The following is a 17383-nucleotide window of genomic DNA, read 5'->3' as shown; positions in this document are numbered from 1 at the left end:
AAGATTCTGCAGAAATAAACGGTGTGTTCCTCAGTGATTTCAAAAGTATTTCACTCCATTTTTCTGCATGGCATGAAAGCCTCTTGCAACAAGATGGTATAATACAAGTTTTATACCATTACTTTTATTTTGAAACCTGGTGCAGTGTCACTGAAATCAATGAGAATAGGCTTGCAAATGAGACACTAACTTCATCTACTTTGAGATATTGTATACTAGAAAAACTGAAGTCCTTGGCATTTTATTTCAGAAAGATGAACATGGAAATGTATAAAATTTTAAAAGATCCTCCTGTATCTGTGATCCTAAGGAAGTTCCTTTTTTGTCAGATTGTGGTTTACAAAATTACTGTCTTGGTGTATATAAATTAACAGCTGTCTTTCCCACTGATCGTAATTAGCTAATCATTTCCCCTTTTTTGTGTTCAAAATAACCTAGCCTTAAACCAGAACACTTTTGTTTTCTTCAGGCTTTTCTACTGGAATGGCATTTTCTTCCTTTTATGATAGATGTATAGAAAGATACTTTCAGGCTACCAGTTAACAGTTCCACTTTTGTGACCAAAGTGACACTGGTATAGAAATTAAACCAGACAAAGTGGGGCTAGTAAAACACGTTTGTGATGTAGACCAGCTATCTTCCCATTTGTGAAATGCCCTCATTTATGAATGAGTAACATGGCTGCTGCAAACTTGGAAAAGTAACATGAAGAAAGTATTTCATGTGTTTTATCTCTTCATGTGACCCAGTCATTGGAAAAGAGACAGCCTGACCCTTGTGACTTGACAGCTCTCAGTAGTTCACCAGTAATTTGAGATAGAATATGTAGTAGCTGTGGGAGGCTACTACATATGTATAATGGTTTGGGAACTGTGACAGCTTCGTTCTTAACAGTGATGATCCTCTCCCCCTCTCCCTGTAAAGTTCACTTAGGTTATTTTCATGTTATTTTTCTTTTAAAAAGCACAGGACATGTTTTACCCAATTACATGGGATTTATAGGGATGGGTTTCTGGAAGAATATGGCTATGTGTTTGTTTAATTTTAGGCATTGTAAACGGCCCTCTGATTTCAAGGAGAGTATTTAATACTGCACACGGTTAAGCATGTGTGTAAGTCTCCATGGGATGGGGGGTTAATATGAGCTCTTGACTTCTCTAGATGGTTTAACAAAATGCTGCTGCTGCTTTTCTCTATGCAAGCCTGAAACACTGCAATCAACAAACAGGTTGTGAGCAGTGCACTGTGGTGGTACAGTGTAAGATAGTTAAATATTAGGATGTATACTGCCAGGATTGACCCTCTGAGGGCCATTTTCATAGACCTGAAGTGTAAGATCTAAGAATATGAACCAAGGCTCTATTTTCCATGCTTCTTTTAGAGGTCAGCGTGCAAACTGGCACAGAGTGACCCGCAGTGAGTGCCCCATTTTACAATGAGAATCAGAGAATCGCCTTCAGCCAGCAGGCTGTCTGCTCTGCTAAGGGCTCAGCTCTTGCAATTTTCTACAAATAACTTGCTATTTCTTTATGTGGGCCTTGGTAACCATTTGCTAACAAGGGCAACAGCAATCATTTTAAGACTTGGGGAAAGGTGGCAAGAACAGTCCTCTCTGATGCTCTTAAATCCAGGGCAGCCTGTCTCATCTTCATGCCTTGTGAAATGGAAGGTGGCTGAGGAGAACACAGGGCATGTATACACTGTATTCTTCTGCTAGTCGATATCCCAGTTCAGGGCATCTAACCTCATTTCACTTGGAAGCTAATGTAAGGAGTTCTTACTGGTATGAGCACTAAAATAGGAAACTAATAATTCCTGGAATCTGGGTTGGCCTATTATGAATGTCAGACATTAAAGAGAACATTTCTTCGTAAAACTTTCATTCTAGGATTCAAATAGACTCTTTTAGCCCCTCTTCCATTCATTTTAATATGAACGGCCACTTAAGTGCTCTCAGTAATAGTGCTATCCCAATTTTTGCGTGACATTCTGTCAACGATGTACATTAAAAAGAGATTATTAAATGGAAGATGCTTTTAGGTCCCCATATTTTTGCCACCTGAGGCAGGATCATTAGGTTAAGATAAAATAACAGTGATCTGTAGCTATTACAGATTATTTAATGCAGTAAGGTAGATGATACCCTTTTAGAAAGAAGCCTGACAGTCAGAGGTGGAACAGTTACTGTAATTTATTTGGCAGGAAAAAACAGCGTCAAGCTTTGCAATATCTGTGATAAAAAAAATAAAATTCACTTGAGTGAAATTCACTTCAGAGAGTTGCCTCCAGGAACAGAGCATGCCAGAATGTTAAATCAAGAAATGTGTTACAAATCGTTCACGTACCACTAGGCTCAGAAGCAGCAGCTGAGAGAGAAGCCTGTGATACTGGAGGCAGCAAAAAGAGGTAAAATACATTCAGCTTTTAGTGCTCCGTTTACTGCACTATTAATTGAAGACATTATCACAGTTGAATCGAGTACCCCAGTGTCAGTGTGGCTGACAATAATAAAGAGGCAGCCATTTCAGTGAATTATTTCAAAACATTCCAGTACTTAGTACATAGCACATTAGCTTTCATAATTAAATTAATGCCTTTTGATCTGAGACCATTGGCACGTGTATTGTGGAATCTGGGGAAAGTACAGGAGATTTCCAGGGAGGGAGAGGGGAGAAGAGACCTCCCGAGTGGCATGTCTACTAAAAAGAAAAGGCAGGGCAAGACACAGATCCCTAATTGCAGCATTTCCCTCATCAAGAAGTGTGCTTGTCCCCTGAGAGGTAAAGCAGGTAAAGACAAGGTCCCAATTCTTGCACTTCAAGTGTGCAGTGTTAATAGAACATAAAGCTAGATTCGTCATCTTCACAAGAAGGTCACCACACTGCAGGAGGTGACAGGGCACTGGTAAGCCCAATTCGTTGAAGGACAGCTAATTTACATGTTTAGTGAACAAATTTTACCTTCACTACAAGGATCCTCTGAAGTTGGCAGTGGGCCTAGTATGATACTGTCAACCAAATGCAAGCAAGAACAACCAGTGTGAGTTACTTTGGAGGCCAAATTTAGTCCTAAGTATATAATTACATTAAACAGAGTTTGGCCAGTCAAAGTCCAGGATATTAGGCTGATAGTCTCTGACTGAAATAAGTTACAGCCTAAAATTTGGTACTGGAACAGTTCATAAGCAGGCAGACATTGTCACTGGGAGAGAAGGGATAGGAACTTCGGGATGCGGTTTCCGTGGTTATTTATGTGTGTATACACTGGTTCTATTACATCAGCAAATAGATATTTTTCAAAGTCTTCTCCATGCTTTTAGGCAGTCTGGCAAGTGAGCTTTAGTGGAGCTCCGAGTGCAGGGACAACAGTGGCTAGAATTTGGGAGTGCATTCAGGATAGCAACAAGCACAAATGTGGAAATGGAGGAAGAAACTCAGAAGCTGATGTTATTAGTGGAACAGAAGAGAAAGGGGAGATACCTTAGAAATCCAGATCAAAGCCCTAATGAAATCCTGTACTGCACTTTCTAACTGGGAGGAGAGGGAGGTGGGGAAAATAGAAGTCTGTGAGTAGTACTGATTATGTTGCTTAATGTATTCTTAGTGAGAACTCAAAAACCATTGTGGAGAGAAATAATAGGGTGCAGTATCTTTTAAGTTGAATAGAAATGAAAACAACTAGTAAGAGTTAGTAGCCGTGACATTGTGTTGTGAAGAAATTGGCCCTGTTTAGACATGCTGTGAAGACATAATGTATTAGTGAGGCTCGTGCCCGTCACCGTAGATAATGTCCTTCTTAAATAGCTGACAACCTAAATCATGACATTGATAATACAATGCACAGTGGTGATCAGCTTGGCATTATGATCTATTAAAATAGTTCACTGTCCAGGAATCAAAAAGGAAGGAAGTTTGTGGGGAAATATAAAACATGGTCAAAGTTGTGAACTGCAGTGCAAAACTACTTTTGTGCAGAGGGTGCTTGTGGAAAAGGGCATAGATGCTGGCAGGAGAGGAAGTGGTAAATGAGACATTGAGTCTGGCATCACTTGCAAAGTGGTTTTACAAATAAGCATCAAAATCTGAGAAGACAAGGCTGAGGAAATTTCTCAGGGAGTCTTAAAAGCAAAAGAAAGACATTGAATATTTCAGATTTGGTCCATGTGTTAAGGAAAAATTGCTTTTCCAGGAAATGAGTTGCTTTTACCTGCAGAACATAAATTAGTGTTCTGAGGGGAGAAAAATCTGAATATTCTTAAATCTGAAGCTGCTAGCAGTGTTTTAGTGCTTTCTAAATAAATACCTTTTTTCTTTCAGAACAGAGCTGTAGAGTTTTATTTCCCAGACAAGATTCCTTTTTGCACTTGAGGGTTAGGATTTAGCATGTTAGTAATTATAAGGTAGCTGTTAGAGTGAGGAAGCACTGTAGTTTTCTGAATGGCTCCCCTGCTCATCATCCTCATTTTGGAGGCTTTATGTAATTGCTTTTAGTTTTCCTTTGGTTTTGTGTGTCTTCAGTGGAGTAACAGAGCTGTCCTGTAGGGCTCGTGAGTGCATCATTTAAATGTGACACTGAAAGAAATTTAGAAGCCTGAGTTTAGAAACAGCCAAAAAATCCACACTGCACCAGATCACTGGTATAAAATGTTTTATTTCCAGTTATACCAACTGAGCTACAGCAGTTTGCATCACGTTAGGCTCTGACCATTCCTGTGTTATCAAACACCCAGACAATAGTTAGAGATGAAAGAGTAGAAGAGTTGGTTCACTCTTTAGGAAGTAAAAAATGTTAAGTAAATTGAATACTTTCCACACATCAGAGAACTGGGGTAACTTAATTACAGAGGATGGGAAAAAACAGCTAAGCCAAAGCTCCTAAAGCATTTCCTACTGTAAATACTTGTATTTAATTGTCAGCAGTTGTTTAATGTGATTTGGGCTGTTCCTCTACGTCAGCTCTGATACTGGTGTTTATTATTCTTGGAAATATTAGCTGTCTATGAGAGCTTTTCAGTTTTAAAGAAGAAGCAAAACTTATTTAGGAACAATTGTGGGTGATTGCCAAGATTTTTAAAAATGAAGAACGAATAATTAATTGAATTAATCAGCTATCTGATCAGAATAAAATATAAAGCAGACAGTGAATTAGTTTTTACATATGAAGACAGTCAGGGTAAAACAAAAAGGATAATTTGGGTCTAAATTTTCCTCCTGCTTTATATAACATGTATTTTTATTTGATTAGCAGTACCCGGGCATTTTTACACAAAAACTTGAGTTCTAAAATGCTTTCATCCATCACAGTTAATTATTGTCTTAGTAAAGGATTGGTAATTTCTTTGTAAATTGTTTCATTCTTTGTATCAGCTGTAACTTGGTAATTGCATTCCAGCAACATTTCTCTAAAGAAATACCAGTTCTTTGTCAGACTTATTAATAGGCAGAAGGACTTGAACAGAAAGTGGCCCAAAGGTATTTGTAAAAAACTGATGATCCATTAACACACAAAATGTAGGCATGTTAGAGAAGATGCCTCTGTGGCTGTTTAGAATATCTAGATTTCCTGGAACCTCTCCATGGGACATACTGCCTGAGATGGCATTTGGTCTTCAAGAGGTCATTGCATCTATGCTTGAATACCACATCCTGTCTTCTCTGTGTGAATGTCAGAGATTCTGTAGAGCTTCCTAAAAATAGCAGTCCAAAATTCTCCCTGTACATCCTGCTGTTTGTGTAACAGGATTTTCACTGATTTGAATTTTCCTTGCCTATCATTAAAAAATATATTAGATGTAAAAACATCTGTAAACATCTTGGAAGAAAGAAACCCGCTGAATCTAAATATTATCTTCAAACAGAAGTGATTTTTAAAGAAATTAAATTTCAGTTCTGGCCTGCCAGAACTACTGAATCAGACATTGGTGATAAAATGGTTATCATAGATATAGAACTGGCAGTTGGTATTAATGTATTGATATACAGAATATAGAACTAGCAAACTTCCTCTTTCACAGCATTTTAATTTAACAACAGTGAAAGAAAAGCTTGGTCCTGTATATCATTAGGAATCTTGTTTTCCTTCCTACTAATTTACAAATTTGAGCAAGACTTTGTTTTGTTACCTGTATCCATATGGTGGGATAAACCTAAATTGTCAAGAGCTGACCAGTACTTTTTTTTAAATCCTTGTTTTAAAATCCTTGAACAGACCTATTGGGCCTTGAATCCATTACAAGTGTAGAGAAACGCACTGCAGTTAAAATATGGGCACATTCTATGGAGGTAATTTTCTCCAAACAAAACCATTTTTAATGTCTGTGTGTATATGTAGTAGTTCTTATAACAGTAGTGAGTCATTCAGGCAAGGTGTCCAAATTAGGCACCCCAGTGTGGTGCTTTAGAAGGGGGGATTGTTGTGGGTCCCTTCATACTTTTTTTCACTTTGTAATTGAACCACCATAATCAGAGGGAAAGTCTTAATTTTCTGTTATTTTTAAAGTCTTTTTACCTCACAGAGCTTATTTTGTGGAATAAGCCCAGGGTTCATGGTGCTACCTTATTTGCTCCTTATTAACAGTTAACTGATTTTATTTTTTAATCTCTTTTATAGATGAAAGAATTCCAAACTAAAATGCAGTCAATGTTTCCAGCAATTCCTAAAAATAGTGAGTCCACTGTTGAATGGGAAGACTTACTTAAATCCAAGTGAAAGACTCAGAGCCATTTGGAGAAGTCTCTTTCAGCACGAACAGGAGTGGAAGTAGCAGAAGTGTCCCATCTGAAACACAGAGAAGAAAAGTCAGACTAAGCAAGTTCCTGACTGAGTTCACTGAACCTGGGGATGCCAGTTAACATCTAGCAGCAAGGGAGTTAAAAACAAAACAAAGCAAAACAATTTATATCATACTTCTCAGCGTGCTTGGTATAGTTGATTTGTGAGGAAACGAACCCTCCAAGATAAGTTGGATCCAACTTGAAAAAAGACTCTCTTATGAAGGCTTAAAGAAGAAACCGATCTTCAGTAGTAAATATAAGGACAAAACCCCAATGAACTCTTAGCCCATCCTGCATCTTAAGAGGAATTTTACGAAATTTCTCTAGGAAACAAGTAACATTACTCTCAGTGACATTTACATGTCCCATTAGGAATATAACCATCAAGTCAATTATAACAGATCTGTAACTGAGCCTGAAGGTAAAGCATACAGTGCACTCTTCTAAAAATAAAGGAGATATTTAAATTTGCAACAGAGGAAGTATCTAAACCAAACTATTTTTGTATGTCTGAAGGAAAAGTTTAAAACATCCAATATGCAAGTAGTGACCTAGTGAGCTCCTCTGCACAGCATCAAAAGAGATCTCTACAAAGTGCACTGTTTTCTTAGTATTAGCTTTTTTTAATTGGGTCCCACAATAGTGAATCTGATAGTTTGCATAACAGTCTCCACTATATTTGTACAGCAATTTAAGCTGTAAGTGAAAAAGGTATAAAATAGTGAGACATCCAGTCTGTCCTACACAAATATTTTCAGCTAAGAAAGTGTATGCGCAGGACTATTTTTTTTGTATTTCAGTGGTTCCTGGGGCTCTTCTACCAGGAGAAGCAATGTGACATTTTCCATACTGCAGTAATCTCGTAAAGTGTGGGTGTAAACTAGGAAGAATAATGTCTTACTCAAACGTTGTATTTGCAGAACTGTAGATCTCTAAAAATGCAGAAATAAAAAAAAATGCTATCAGTGAACAATCCTTTGTTGAATGCTCAATTATCAGGTTTTTTTATTAATTGCACACAGTCCAATTAGTCAGTTGTCGGATTTAATAAAGTCCTCTTAAAACCTGTCTTTTGTGATTAAGTCTTTATATTCCTAGGAAAGAACATAAAAAAAGCTTTAAATGTCAGATGAATAATAGAGAAGTATGGTTTTTCTATGAAACATGACAGCACTAAAATAATATCTTTAAAGCAACTGAAGTGTAATAGTTGACATCTTTTCCAGAGCTTGATGCTTGTAATCCAATGTTACATAAATTGTGGTGAATACTGCCATCATATGCACATGAAAAATGGTACTATTTTTGTATTTCATGTTAGTCTGTGTGCATGGTGATACCTGTCCTGCCTATGCTTGTGCATATTAGTGCTGAGTTACCAAGTTTAACAAGCAGCCATGTCATTAAAACTGGTCAAGTACCAAACTGAACTAAATAAATGCAAATCACATGATGTCCTTGAGGTTGCTTACCTTTAGTTTCTAAGGTGGGATTTGGGTCATCTGTCTTTATCTGGATTAAATAACTTGCCTAAATCAGCCACCCAAAGTTCCCTGCACGGTCAATAAAGACAGACAGAACTGCTCAGAGGGTGACTTGCACTGCAGTAAACTAAAATGAGTGGGTGCTCCTGGAATTGTATAAAGCATCTGACCTGACCTACCTGCTGGCTGCGTCTGAAAAGAGCTGCTCCACCCTTGCTTACCTCCCATCAGCTTGGTGACTGCTTGAGAACACAGTTCAGGAGAAACTCAAGAGGAAAAACAAGTGGTTTTCTAGTGCTTTAGAGCTCAGAGGGTTAGACAAGTGCTAGTCCTGGTGCAGGAGAGCTGTCCCTTCTGGTAATGGTTAGCCATTGGACAGTGTAACTGTACTATAAAAAAAAAACCCTTATGACAGGTAGGATGAATTAAATCCAGAAGTGCCCAGTCACATGGACATACCAGATGATGCTCTTCAAAAAATCCTAACATAGTGAAATATACAGACAGAAATCTTTACAGTAGAATCACACTTAAAGGGCAAGTACAGAGTGATCAAGTAAATCCATGTTGAGGTATAAGGCTGAACATAACACACCTTCCAAAGAGAGAGGGATTCATAGATAATCTTATTCCAAGCTTTATTCTATGCTTTTGGCTGGAAACAGGTTTCCTCTAGATAAAGGTTTGTGTAGAAGTGTGCAAACAAAATGTAAATCAAGTCTCAATCCACATGAAAACATGGGAGAGCTTGGATTTTTTTTATTTCACTGTGCAGCTCTTTTCATCTGGTGAACATTCTGCTGGTTTTGTGATGGTTCATTTTTTTCTCATTATTTGGCAAAGAGTTACTGGAAACCACAACAAACCCCTGAACAAATAGAGGGAGAGAGTACCTAGTACACCAATAGCAGCTAGATACCATAGTGTATGTAGTTACTGCAACCGAGCAACTAAAATTAGGCAAAAACCAGACAATATACGTCCAAAAAATAAATCAAGTTTCAAGACTTAAGTACTAGAAGTAGTCACTGGCACAAAAGAAGTTGGTGGGTCCAATGGCTCCCTAATTGCTTTCTCTTACTTAAAAAATTGCTTAGTCTCTTTCTGCATCAAGGGAGTGTAAAAATAAAACATGGAAGAGGAAGTTTATTTCCATCATCAGCTTTTCCTGTGCAAAAAGCTACACTAAAATAAGGGGATGTTTGCAACACTACTGTTCAAAGTGGGTAATGTAGCACAGCCGTAGTGAGTTTCAAGTTGTTTCAAGTCACTTTTCAACTGATGTCTGTGTTTTATTTACACTGATTTTTCATCAACTTTCTGGTCACATTTACTCATAGGAATAATGGAGGCCACGTGTGTGGCTAATTAGCCTGTAGGCTAATCCTTAATAATACATGAGCTCCTTCCATACTACTATGGTGCTTAGAAGCAAAAAGAGAAATAAGAAAACTTGAGATGAAAAGCTCAGTATTGCAAACGGCTGTGTCAGAAACAGTGATGGGCAGGCTGCTCCACCGTTGTCGTGCTTACCACGGGAGCCTCCACACTACCACCAGGCCCAAGGTCAGTAACAGTGTCTTTGCTGTAGAAGGTGGCAAATGAAAACAAACTGGAAATGCTTGTTTAATTTGGTCCACTGCTCAGTCTGGCAAAAAAGTCTCAGGGGCTTTTGTTGTGAGTTTTATCACCTACAGCATCTGCTGACTTAAACTGGGCTCATCGTTTTAGAAAATTCAGGTCACCTAACATACACGCAGAGCAGAATAGCCTTCAATATTTAGGCTGTCATTCAAAAATCTCCAGAGAGTTACATGCCTGAAACTCAATTAAGGATGAAGAGCTGAATCAACACTGCAAGAGTCTGGGCTGGTGGTTGCCGAATTTCTAGACGTTTCAAACCTGATACGCGAGAAAACAATCCCATCTCGGCAAATGGCCTATTTTAGCAATCGGGATTAAGCTGACAGAAGTTTTCTGTAATTTGTCTATTTCTTTAATAGCAGGGACATATTGTTAAATTAGTTAATGGGAAGTAAAAATGTTTAACAGTTAATGCGATGCTTTATGTGGCATGCCATCTGCATATTGTGTGCTGAATGTCCCTGGATGTGGAAGAGACGAAATCATACAGAATTTCAACCTTGTCTTCTTCACTGTCATTAACTTGGGCAAGTATGATAAATAATCATATTTATCTTCTGAAGCATATACAGTTTTAATCAACCTATTAACCAGGAAGACATTTTTCACACACTTTGGAAGGCACAAAAAAGACATTATCTCCCCATAAGCAATCCATTTCATGGGTGCTGAGCACTAGAAACTTAGAATGGAGTCAACAAGACAAGTTATTTTTCCTTTCACATCTAAATAAAGCTATTTGCAGAGACTTCAGTCAAGCATATTTGGGGACTAATCCTGAAATTTTGGAAGGGAACAAATCGGCTTTTGTGGACTGTTATGCAGAAAGTGTGACAGATTTTTTAATCCTCCATGTCCAAAAATCATCAGTTTTATTTGGTTGAACACTTGTTTCTATGAAAGAGGTTTTGCTGTATATTGGAGCTTCAAGAGAACCCGTTCAGTTACTCATCAGCCTGACAAATGGGGATCCTGCTCTCCTTCTAGTCCGACATGTTATTCTGATCATCAGCAGAGCAGGAAGGAGATAGTTAACAATTAACCATTCGGGTATCGGCACAATTCTTCCCCTATGACTGCTAGCCCTCACTACAGCTAGCCAGCCCTCACTGTCCAGTGTAAGGCCTTCCTCTCCTGGGGGAGGAGGGGCAGCAGTCACTGTCGCTCCAAAGAATTCAAGTGGTTGGTGCCATCAGCTCTGCAGCACAACCTGAAGCTGGTGGGATCCCCTTCACAAAGCTGGACAAGTTGTTTGTTGAAAGCAGGGCCAGAACATGAATATCTGCGTGCGTCTGCATGTGTGCGCGTGCATGCGCATGCGTGGGGATGCATGTATGCACAGAGCGAGCAAGAGAGGCTTGTGCAGCCATTAGGCAAAACATAACAGGTAAATATGTTTTCTTCTATTTAACTTAATAACCAACGGCTAAGATACTAAACTGGGGTGACAGTTTTAAAAGCCATGTGACCTGACAGACAGTAGGAATTTGAAACCCAGTCTTCTCAAAAACAGGAAAGTTCCCCAAACCAAAATGCTAATACGTATGTAGGGTTGAGGAACACGCAGGAACACTGTCTGCCTCATTAGCTCCTGCTGAAGCTGTTCCATTTAATGTAAATAATACAACAGTTATTACACTGGAGAGAATGACAGAAAAAACCTGAGAAGCTGATATGACAATTTTGTGGTCAAGCTATTCACTTGGGATAGGAGAGGGTAAAGTTCAAGAATAATTAACATAAATGGGAGCAGCTTTGACAGTGGAGAGGGATGCCCCCTGTGTGGGATATGGCCTAGGACAGCCTCCTGGGACATGAAGACCTATTTCAAATTTTATGCTTTCTGCTTTGCTCTTCATATATATTTTTTCCTTACTAATAAAGAGTAAATAATTCAGAATGGAAACATTTACTTTCATGGTTGGTTGGATTCTTCCAGTACAGAAACATTTCCTGTATTCTCCGCAAAAAGAAACATTTCCACCTCAAGACTGAACTTCTTTTTATCCTGCACCACTGGACTTAATTTACATTCGTCTCTCCTGTAAGGCCTCTGGAGTTCTTACAAGCAATAGCAACTGATTAAACTCAATTCCTGATTCCTATCCTTCCCCTTGGCTATTGGACTATGACTTTATATTGATAAAGTGTACTGGACAAGTTATTGTTCTTTACTCTGCTTGGATACACAGCTTATTTATTATTTGGTATGACTTATCTCAAGAGTAGTGTGTAGGTGATACGCAGAAAGTCTGGGATTCACTCATATATCTGGGTCTAGCTCATCGCTTTCATACTCTCTTGTTCTACAGAGACATACACAAATCCATACCAGTTCTTTATTACTTCTCCTTCTCCTTTCATTTAGATCCTTTATTTCTTTAAAAAGAATGAAAAAAAAAAAAAAAAAAGATCAGTGCTTTTAGATGTGTGGATTTTGGATGCTCACAGTGAGAGCTTTATTGATGATGGATAACCAGACAATACAGCCTTTTAAAGGAGATGGATTTTCAGATTGGGTACACAGGGTCACCTACCTTTTTGAAAAAAATTTTGGCTTACTACATTATGCAATACATCTGTATGTTCTGTGTGACCATAGTATGGCTCTAATACAGAAAACTATTATTACGGGTCACAGGTTTATTTTGATGTTGTTTATGAGAACACACTATGAAGTAAAGAAGATTTTCTGTAGTGATCCTGTTGAAAAATAGAAGCTCACATATGAGGGATGGCTTACTCAATGCTGAACACTGATCTGATATTAAACTACAATGCAGACAAAACCAGTATTATTTGCAGTCCATGCTTTTCAATGAACTTACTGGATTTCTATTCCCAGTTCTTACAGACATCTGCAGAAGCATACAGACATCTGCAGAAGCATACACTGAAATTCTCAATATTTAAACATTTAAGCGAAAAATACGGTGCACCTTAAAAAAGAAATAAAAGGCCAATTGCTACCGTATACCCACAAATGATAATAATTTTGCTAGCAGACTGACAAGTCACAACAGAAACACATTTTGAGTTAAGCTGTTTTCCCCTCTTTGGTGTTAAACAGCATTCTTCCTCTCCAAAATTTACCACTCTGCACCTCATTTTCTCTACACCAGCTTTTGCTGGCAGGTAGAAGAAGGCTGGAGAAGAGTCCATGTCAGAATCCTGTGGCCCTTGACTGGCCTGACCTCAAACGAGCTGTAACATGGTGGGTTTTGCTAGTTTTCTTTTGGGGTTTTGAGTTTCTTTAAAGCTGAAACTTTGAAGCTCAAAATCCTCAGAAGGAACAGAAAGAGAAACCTCATGCAAACAAATACCACTGATCTTTACACAGCTTTGATCTCTTATATATCTATAGTGCCTTTCATCATGAAGAAGCCCAATAAGATTTATAAACTGCCTTCAAAGGGAAATACCTTATCCTCTATACCACAATGTGCACACCACTGAAAACCAGTCTTCAGAGGAGATGATGACCCATAGCATGATGTACTGATGTAACAGGCAGTAGGGCAATAATTAGCAAACACAGAAGAACACATTATTTGGCAGGACCTATAATATCAGAGAAAATGGTAAAGACCTCAGTTTTTAATGGCACCTTTATCTAAACTGGCAAGAGAGACATCTTTAAGTGACCCACGGAACTACAAGGGCAGCCTGTCAGCATGTTACCTCAGTCCTGGTCACTACTGCAATCCCAGTTAGCCACTACCTGTGGTCAGTGTGAGGCTGGCTGCATCCCTGGAAGCTGTTGCCCTGTAAAGGATTCCAAGAGGAAAAGACAGAAGATCCTGGCAAGTGTCTGCACACAGAAGCATGCATGGGCATATGTGTAGCTGACAACTGAATCCCCAGCTCACACAGATGTATGTGGGAGAGGACTGACTGGGCAGGCTGCCCCAGCCCCGTGCCCATCTCAGACTTGGGGTCTCCTCAGCTTTCCACGTAGCAACTACCCCTAGGCCCCTCTGCCCTCAAGACCCTGCAAGGCACACAGTACATGTTAAGATAGATATGGTGGCGAGCAGAAGAAAGAATCTGACCACAGCAGGCAGAAGAGCCTTTTGTGAACCATTTCAAGCTACTGGGTGCAATCCCTAATCCTAGGGATGGCTCAGCTGGTGTTTTGTGCTCTCAGTTACGCCGACCTGTCTTCAGGACAGGGGCTTCTGTACCTCTAAAAATGCATTGGTACCCCACAAGACTTCTGCACAGAAAATTTTATACGCACATTTCTGTTCCTTCTCCAGATCCCTCTTGAAAATCCTGGCCTTAGGGAACCGAGCTGAAACAGCTCTTCTCCCTCTTTTCCATTAGCCAGAATCTTTGATTAACTGAGCCTCCGACTGTCTGAAAATTGCAGGCACCCTTGAAGACTTTCAGGTAATTGCAGTCTCTACTGCATTTCAAAGCTAAGGCTTAGGTTACTAAGCCATCTCCATAATGTCTGATCAATGAAGTGATCAATTAGGAATGGGAAAATGAGCTACGGTACAGCAAGTGGAATGGCTAATGACCTAACACGGAGAAGTCTTTTAATCTCTGTCTCCCATGACTGCATGCCAACCCGCTCCCCCACAAAGCTAGCAGGGTCCTGGAAAGTTGAAAATTACCATAAAAAAGAGAACAAATGGATACCGGATAAAAATCAATTAAAACTAGAGGCATTGTAAGGACCTAGAGTGGGCTCAGGAAAAATTCCAAGTGTTTGTTTAACAGATATGTGAGATTGTTTGCCCTAGTAACTGTGTTTCTGTTTGATATGTATGAGGCTTTGAATATTTTATAACAGTGATGGCTGTGTTCACTTAAAGGCAGCTGCTTAAAAAAAAATTAAAATTCCAGAAAACACTTTGTCTTTCAACTCAGCATTATGTAATGTTTCAGGCTTGATACCCATTTTCTTTGAAGGCTTTTCCTACTGATAACATCAGAAGTGTCAACCAGGAAAGATGTTTCAGCTAAAAAAAAGTGTTGTTGGGTCTTTTTGGTTTTGTTTTGTTTTCTTTTTTTATTCCACTGACAGATAATGAGTGTTAATGCTTCATCTGAAACAAAAAATGATAGCTGAATTGGAAGAGTGCTAGAGAGGAGGGCACTGGGGAACACATTTGTGAGCCATCACACAAATTCTCAGAGAAGCCCAGGCAGAAATTTAGAACATCACATCTTAATAGAACATAATGTACTCCAGAAAGAGTAGAGATAATGTATCCTAATGTATTCAATATTTGCCTTTGATGTAAGCTTAAGCATTATTCCATATGTTTTACTCCATCACTAAATTAATTTTGGTTGGAAACCATCACACATTAATTATCAAATATGACTAAGCTCCAGCTCACTTGTTTTCCTAGGTTATTTGATGTCTGCTGTGAGACGGTTTCATTGCAGAATTTTGTTTATAATAGCTGTGGCTAACATGTTAACAGTGACTCTGCCAGACTTGATATCTATCAGGCACAAATACAGCTCAGCTGTCCAGGGAGGAGACTGTATAGGAAGGGAAAGACCTGAGCCTTGTCAGACACTTTGGACATGCATGCACAGGGTCCTCTTTAAAACAAAATAGAATAAATCAGAACCTATTTTTACAGGGAAAGAATGAACCCATTTGGACCAAACATTTTATGTATTGCATGGAAATTACTGCAAGCAAACACTTGCTTGAGTAAAGGTGGCAGAAATTTATTTAAAAAAATATTCCCAGTATTACAGATCACTTCCTGACCTAATGCTTTACTTTGTTTTGAACAGCTTTTATGTGAATTTTCAAGAACATTTTAAATAATAGATGTGCCATAATTACAGCCTGTGTTTCTTATGAGAGGGGGTTTTACTATTTAGATTTTGTCGTTTTAAGATCAAAAGATTTCTATTTCAGAACTGTCTTCCTTGCTGAGCTCTAGACAGACAGAATACTTCGTGAGTTGCCAGATCCTTAGCTGTTGTAAGCTCTATTACCATTAAACTAAAGACATATTCCTGAAAAATCCTTTATTACACAAGCAGCTTATTGCAGTATTGCCCACACTTTTTTAATAGAGAAGCCCACATTCCCTCTGCAAAAATCTAGGGACCATCTTGTGTGGGTGAAACCAGTGTTTTTCATCTAAAGCCAACTATAAAAACATTTGACCTAACAATGGAATTTCAGTTTTTATCTATTTGCTTACTTAATCATGGGTGTATGCAGTTTTTTGTAATGTTTCATTATGTCTTGTTGATCACTGGAGATCCCTGAATACATGGTAAGATTATGTCTTTATAGTCAAAGAAAAAAAATATATGCTTCAGATTTTCTAAAGCTTTTCTTAATTCATCACGGTAAAATAACAGTTCTATCAAAACCAAAGGTTCAACAATTTAGACCCTGTTGTATGAAAAACAACTCATCCAGTCTCTCTCATTGGTCAGATGTGCAGAACTTGCCCCTACTCACAGGTTGGAGAGGCAGTGCTCAGATAGTGAGGAGCTATTATTCACAGCTGGTATTTGGCTGTTCAAATGCAAGGCTAAATGACAAAAAGCAGTCTGAGTACAATAATGGCAAAAATCACACAAACTGCAAAAGCTTCATTCCAAGTATTTTCAAGGGCAAAAATCTCTCACGAATGATGATTTTTTCCTATTACGTGTCACTCCAAATGTTGTTAAGAAAACAGATTGCATCCAAGTTTAGTCTCTGACAAAAGATACGGTTTGGGTTAGAATGGAGATGTATTAGTTCTACTTATGACCTGTCTCCAGCGATGTGCCAACCTTGGACCATTTGCTTATTCCTATTAAAGCTCCGGATAGCTTCACTTGAGGCTTTAATGGGACATTTGTTTAAGGGGATACTGCTGTAGGAAGAAGTGGCCCGTATGCCTCCTCTTCTTGCAGCCACATCCTTTGCCATCCCCTCAGCTGAGCTAGCAGCATCAGTTGTGCAGCTGAGTGACAGTGCAAATCAGGAGCAGATTCAAGCTGAAAGACAATTTATCTCAAAAGGATTATTTCCCAGCTGCTCTGGTTCCCTGACCTAGTGCATCACAGTTCCTCGGCTTGTGCTGGCACAGTGCACAAGGTAGGGAAGGGATGGGGACTATTCTGGGGCAAGCAAACTATGATCTCAGTAAAGATAGATCTGGAACCATTGATTGTAAAAATTATGACCTTAACGAACAGGAAAACCCATTACAGTCCTGCATGGTTACTTTCACATTGAGCTAAATTCTGCAGACTTTAATCACTTTTTATCAAAACTTCCACAGTCAATGAAGTCTCATCAAAAGACAGGCAAAGCTTGACCCAGTGAAAAATAAAGCTTTATAAGAAGTGTGAATGGCAACGATGGGGAAAGACATGACAATGGCAGAGGTACAATAATTAATTTTTAGAAAATCTTGAAAAATAAATCTGACCAAAATATTATGTAATGAACACCAGAATCTCATCCTGTAAGATAATGTTTGGAATTAACTTTTACTT

The 17383-nt window shown here is 38.7% G+C and overlaps 1 protein-coding gene across 1 annotated transcript in view; it reads left to right on the top strand.

The window, feature by feature from the left end:
• TMEM242 (transmembrane protein 242) overlaps positions 1 to 7841 on the top strand; it is a 29326-nt gene extending 21485 nt beyond the window's left edge. Inside the window, exon 4 of the mRNA XM_074818836.1 lies at positions 6610 to 7841. Coding sequence (XP_074674937.1) covers positions 6610 to 6708 — 99 coding nt within the window. The 3' untranslated portion in view covers positions 6709 to 7841. The remainder of the gene's footprint in view (positions 1 to 6609) is intronic.
• The last annotated feature ends 9542 nt before the right edge of the window (positions 7842 to 17383 follow it).

Source organism: Strix aluco, chromosome 3, assembly GCF_031877795.1.
Source record: "Strix aluco isolate bStrAlu1 chromosome 3, bStrAlu1.hap1, whole genome shotgun sequence".
NCBI classification, from domain to species: Eukaryota; Metazoa; Chordata; class Aves; order Strigiformes; family Strigidae; genus Strix; species Strix aluco.
The sequence above is the reverse complement of the archived record's forward strand: the minus strand, read 5'-3'. Positions and strand labels throughout refer to the sequence as shown.